General features: G+C 55.6%; 1 protein-coding gene across 1 annotated transcript in view; it reads right to left on the reverse strand.

Moving 5' to 3' along the window:
* The window catches only part of ARRB1 (arrestin beta 1), a 77,960-nt gene extending 74,837 nt beyond the window's left edge, over nt 1–3,123 (reverse strand). Inside the window, exon 1 of the mRNA XM_030836061.2 lies at nt 2,724–3,123. Coding sequence (XP_030691921.1) covers nt 2,724–2,743 — 20 coding nt within the window. The 5' untranslated portion in view covers nt 2,744–3,123. The remainder of the gene's footprint in view (nt 1–2,723) is intronic.
* Between the last annotated feature and the right edge of the window lie 2,877 nt (nt 3,124–6,000).

Here is a 6,000-nt window from a genome sequence, read left to right on the forward strand (position 1 = left end):
CTGGGCACCAGGCTTCTGGCAGCACCTCCTCCCCTGCCCAGTATATTCAGAAAACGCAGGGAGAGCCCTGAAAATGTTAGGTATTGATAGCTACAGTTTACAGACAGGAACACTATAGGGTCCAGAGAGGTGAGGACCATTGTCCAAGGTCCTCAAGCTCCCCCAGTGAGTTAGAGGCAGAGAAGGGGGAGTCATGGAAAATGCTTGGCCCCAAAGATTGGGTCTCCAACAGGTGCCTGGCTGTTCATGGTGTCCCCATCCTGCTGACAACCTATGCCAGCAGGAGAACAATGACACTTTCCCCCAAGTCACAGTGAGGCTAACCAAGGCCCAGGAGGGGCTGAGTCACCCTGATGGTGAAGTAGCACGTGAGGAATGAGAGAGGAAGAAGGGCTCCTGACTCCCTGCGGGGAGAAAAGTCTGACCTCAGAGGTCAGGAGGATCTTGGCAATGGGGGACATGGATGTGGCGGAGGAGAGGGTCACACATGCTCCTGCTGAGGACAGAGGCGTGAGTCACCAGTTCAGCAATGGGGACTAGCCATCAAGGTGAAGGCAGACGCCTCACGACCTTCTGCAGCCTCCACCACCAGCTGGGCCTCCACACACAGAGCACGCCATCCCTCTTGGGCCTCAAACCAGGGCCCACGAGGGGCTTGACAGTGCCCAAGGGTGAGCCACAGAGCAATGGCCCAAGTAGACTCCAGCCTCCATCCTGTCTCTGACCCCTCTTGACCTTAAGCAAGTCAGGTAGCCTCTCTAAGCTCTGGTTCCTCCTCTGGAAAACAGGAAAAGGAAAGCTAACCTCCTTGCAGAGCCGTCAGGAGGATGGCTGGGAAGCAGTTTCTAAAACTTAGGAGCACAAGTTATCTCTGAGTCTCAGTTTCTTCTTCTGGAAAATGGAAATAATCTCTGAAAGACTGTTCTCAGGTTGGGGTTTCCCTGGTGGCACAGTGGCTAAGAATCCACTGCCAATGCAGGGGACACGGGTTCGAGCCCTGGTCCGGGAAGATTCCACATGCTGCGGAGCAACTAAGCCCACACACCACAACTACTGAGCCTGCGCTCTAGAGCCCACAAGCCACAACTACTGAGCCCATGTACCACAACTACTGAAGCCTGAGAGCCTAGAGCCCGGGCTCTGCAACAAAAGAAGCCACCGCCATGAGAAGCCCACGCACCGCAACAAAGAGTAGCCCCCACTAGCCGCAACTAAAGAAAGCCCACGCACAGCAACACAGCCCAACACAGCCAAAAATAAATAAATACATTTTTTTAATGTGTTTAAAAAAAATTACTTTTCTCAGGTTGTTGAGAGACAGTGTCAGATGGCAGTGAGTGGTACATTGCTTTGTCAGAGGTCCCGAAACATGATGACCATGGGGGCCGTTTCTCTCTAGTCTATTAGCTCCTTTGGGGAAGGAACAGGTTTTGGACGTCTTTGATCCCCACATTACACCTTGTACACCCCAGGCACTCAAGAAATAATTACTGGAAGCAAGGAGAGAGTAAGGGAGGGTGCAGAGAGGGAAGAGAGGAGGGAGAAGTGGGGCACAAGGACAGAAGGGGGTAAAGAAAGAAAATGAATGAGGGGGTTGCAGAGGAGTGACAGCAGCTAAGGGAGAAGCTTGTATCGGAACTTAAGGGGAGTTGGCTGAGGGAAGGAGTAGAACTAGGGTGACAAAGCTGAGTGCCTGACCGGGGCTTGCCTTGGGCCCCAGCCCCCTCCCCTTTCTGTCCCAGTTTCCCATTTCAGAGGCATCCCTCTCCCTTTCTGAGCAAGGCAGGCTCCTAAGAGACAGGAGGGCCCTCCCCACCCCCAGCTCAAGCAGATCCCAGCCACCACCGAAGGCCTTGGGGAGGTCAGAGGGAAAGGAAATGTGGATGGAGACATTTTCCCAGGCTCCAGGGGGCCTCCCGCCCTGTGTGGTGCGTGTGTTTCCACTTCTCCACCTGCAGGGACCTGGAGTGTATCAGTGGCCAGGGGCTGTTGGCATGTGACCTGGGGTGTCTGTGTGGGCGTTAGTCTGATGTGTGTCTGTGGAGGTCAGCGTTGGCGTAGCCTGTTGAACACTGTGTTGGTGAGAGACATGCCAACATAAGTGTTCCTGTTGGTAAGGGTAAGAACGTGTGTGTCTCAGTGAGAGTGTTTGTTAAGGTCAGTGCAAGTGATAGTGTATGCATCAGGGTCGGCCAACATGTGTGCGCCAGCATGAAGGTGTGTTAGCATTGGTATGTGTTGAAGTGTGACCTGTGTATGCCAACATGACTGTCAGCAAGAACGTGTTGATGAGTGTGCACCAGTGAGTGTGTGACAGTGTGTCACTGGATGTGCTGACATGTGGCAGTGAATGTCAGTGTGTATGCCAGCATGAGCGCGCCCATGCATGAGTGTGCCCGTGTGTCCACATAAGCGTGTGCCTTTGTGTGTCAACCTGCCCCCTGCATCCCTGCGCCGACTGGCCAGTGCTGGGTGTCAGCGAGTGAGTGCATGTGAGTGTGTCTCCGCGGCCAGGTCCTCGTCGCTCCGTCCGCGCGCCCCTGGCCCTGCTGGCGACCACACGGGAGACCTCCGGTGGAGGAGAGCCGAGAGCCGCCGCGGAGCAGGCGCCGGCGGTGCCGGGGTGGCTGCGCACGCACAGCCGGGACACGGACTAGAACCCCTGCCCGCGCCCTCGCCCGGGTCGCCCCGCGCGCCCCGGACCGGCCGCCGCCCGCACTCACCGGGTCCCTTTGTCGCCCATGGTCCGCGGCGGCCTCAGGGAGGTCCGCGGCGTCAGCGCCCAGGCTGGAAAATCCCCGGCCGGCAGGAGGGGTGCGGGCCAGCCGGTTCCCGGCTCCTGCTCCGCCTCCTCCGCGCTCCCGGTCGCCGCCCCCGCCCGGTCCCGCCGCGCCGCACAGCTCCCGCCTCACAGCGACCGCCTCACAGCGACCGCCGCGGCCGGGGCGGGGAGCCGGGGAGCTGGGGAGCCGAGCAGCCGAGCAGCCGAGCTGGGAGGGCGCGCGGGGGCCCGTGTGCGCGTGTGTGCGCGCCGCCGAGCCAGCCGCTGGGCAGGGCCCGGACGCGTCAGGGCCCTGAGGTCGGCATTAGGGGTCCACAAGGATGCTGTCCGGCTTGTGTGTGTGTGTGTGTGTGTGTGTGCGTGTGTGTGTACGTGAGGGCGCACGCTGGGGTGGGTATACGTGCGCGTGTGTGCACGCGAGGGTGCGGGTGCGTGTGCACCGCTGCGTGCTCTACCGATTGGGGGTGCGTTTGCCTGGATGGAGCGGGGTGCACGTCTTTGTGCGGTGTGCGTGTGTGCAGGCGCGCTCCCCTGCGCACGCCGGGGGGCGGCCTTTGCGTGTGAGGGATCGTGGACGCCGAAGGTGTGCCCGCGACCCCAGGGCCGAGCTCCGGGCGGAGACCCTGGTGGGGGTCGGTGGGAAACTTCTGGTGCCTGCGGTGGCTTTCGCCCTATGCCCCACCCTATCCCCACCCCACCTCCCCGCCCTTCTGGAGAGATAACACCCTACAACCCCACAGGGACAGGAAGAAGGGGCGGAGGGGGCCAGAGAAAGCAGTGTCAACGCTGGGGAACTGATGAGGGTGGGAGGGGGACCGGAGGCGAGCAAGGGTAGCTTTGGTGACTGCCACGGAAGAGGAAGCATTGAAAAGAGGAGATAAGGAAGGGGGCATAGAGCTGGCGGCGCTGTGGCCTGGGAGTCTGGCCGGTTGAGTTGTATAATGGAAAAGCCCCCTCCTAGCTTCATGGTCTGTTGTGGGTGACCGTGGACACCAGCCCTCTCAGAACCAGTCTACAAACATGTAAAGTGGGATATTAACACCAGCATGCAGAATTGTTCCTAGGTGTTTGCTGGCCTACCCTGAGTGCCTGACACACAGTGGGTGTCCAGTGAATGTTAGCCCATACTTCTGCAGGCTTCTGGGTGTCCTGTAAAATCCTGGCTGGGACCCTGAGAGCCCCTCCTGCTTTGCAGGTGGTGGGAGAGTGTGAGGTCTTTCCCACCCCCTCACTGCTGGGATTTGACTAATTGGCCCTGATAGGGCCCTAATATTGGTGTATTAATGGGAGGAAAGGAAACTATCATTTACTCTGATGTGATTGTGAGTCTGTAAACATCTCCTGTAATTATGCTCAGAAGCAGTTACCTATGCTGGTTTTACATAATTGGGAAAGGATATCCCAGTATAATTACTATAATTATGTCCAGATCAGTGGATGGTTGAGAAGAGGAAGTGTTGATGGGCAGGCAGGGTGGTCCAGGGTCTGGGCAATGTTAGGAATTAGGAGAGTTGGATTAGGGCCCAGAACCTTCCTCCTGGCCTTGGCCTCTGGGCTTCACCCTCACTCCCACAGGGGAAGGAGAGGAAGCTACCTGCTGTTTCTGCTGAGGTCAGGGACTTGAGAGGAGCACACCAGAGTCCTGCATGATGACAGGAGGCTTACCAAGTGAGCCAGAGAAGACCCTAACCAGGATGGAGAGGCCAGGTCTGGCCACTCTACATCCATTTCCCCACCTAGAAAACACGGGGCTCAACCCTCCCACATGATCTCCAGTGCCTCTCCTCATGATGATGCCCAAAGCACCTGGATTTTAAAATTCAGGCAAGTTCTGCATTTGACTCAATAAGTCTTTGTGTTTAGTTTACTATAAAACATAATGCTAAAAATTACTTCCAAGTAAAACAAACAGTCCAGGAAGATGCATCGGACGGTTTCAGGGTAACCCCTGTTCCCACATAGCTCTTTCCAGCCCCGTTTGGAAAGCGTGGCTCTAACATTCTAGGGCCACTGAACAGATTGGTGAACTATGGAATCAACACGCAGCGTTTCAAGTACGTCCCCACTGCCCCCCCCAACTAGACTATAAACTTCATGAGGGGGTGTATGGTGTGCCTGGCACTACTTGATGCTCACAATTCTATGAGATAAATGCTCTTTTCCCTTTTTTTTTTTTAATAAATGAGCAAACTGATAGTTGGAGAAAATAAGTAGTTTGCCCAAATCCGTTGCCTCCTCTGGACTTTGGCCTCTGATTCCTCCTCCTCCAGCCCTCCCCAAAGGGAAGCTAATATGTGGTGGAGCCAGAGTGTGGCCCTTGATTCGCTCTTCACTCATTAACTGTTTGTGGAATGTGCCATGCATGCATGGTTCTAGGAACTTACAAATCATGGTCAATAGGACAAACGGAGCTGTCCTTTCAGTGAGGGACCTCACTGGGAGAAGAGGGGTTTACCTGTCAGGCTCTTTGGACAACACAGTTATGTATTCCTAGTAGAATTAAAATTAATAAAAATGTAAAAGTAGTAATGTTGAGGAGACCTCTATAAATATAAAAAGTCTAATTTCAGGCAGTGATAAGTGTTATGAAGGAAATAAAAGTGATGGAACAAAGAGTGATGGGGGCAAGTGCACCTAGAAAGAGGCTCTTCATGGAGACACCTCTGGACAGAGACCTTGCAGGCGAGGACTCAGCGATGTGCGGTGTGCGGGGAGAGCCGGGGGAAGAGCCACCCAGGCAGAGGGGGCAGCAAGGACAGAAGCTGGGCCTTCCTGAAGCACAGGAGCAAGGAAGGACAGGGTACCTGGGTTTGGGTGAACAGGGAAAGAGTGGTGCAGACCGTGCAGGCTTGTGGCTAGGGCTGAGGAGTTTGGGGAGCCCGCGGACGACTTAGGAAATGAGTAACAGTACCCGCTTTACATTTTTAGAGGTCACTGGCTTTTGGATGAAGATGTTTTGGAGCGAGACAGGAGCAGAGGCGGGGCATCCTGTTATTGGAGTAGGTCAGAGAGAACGGATGGTGGTTGGACTAAGGTGATGGCAGCAGAAATGAAGAGAAGTAAAGGGGTGGGACTTCCCTGGTGGTCCAGTGGTTAGGATTCCACACTTCCACTGCGGGAGGCCCAGGTTCGATCCCTGGTCGGGGAACTAAGATCCCACAAGCCATGTAGCATGGCCAAAAAAAAAAAAAGAGAAGTAAAGGGGTTCATCTATATTT

This window comes from Globicephala melas, chromosome 8, assembly GCF_963455315.2.
Source record: "Globicephala melas chromosome 8, mGloMel1.2, whole genome shotgun sequence".
Taxonomy (NCBI): domain Eukaryota; kingdom Metazoa; phylum Chordata; class Mammalia; order Artiodactyla; family Delphinidae; genus Globicephala; species Globicephala melas.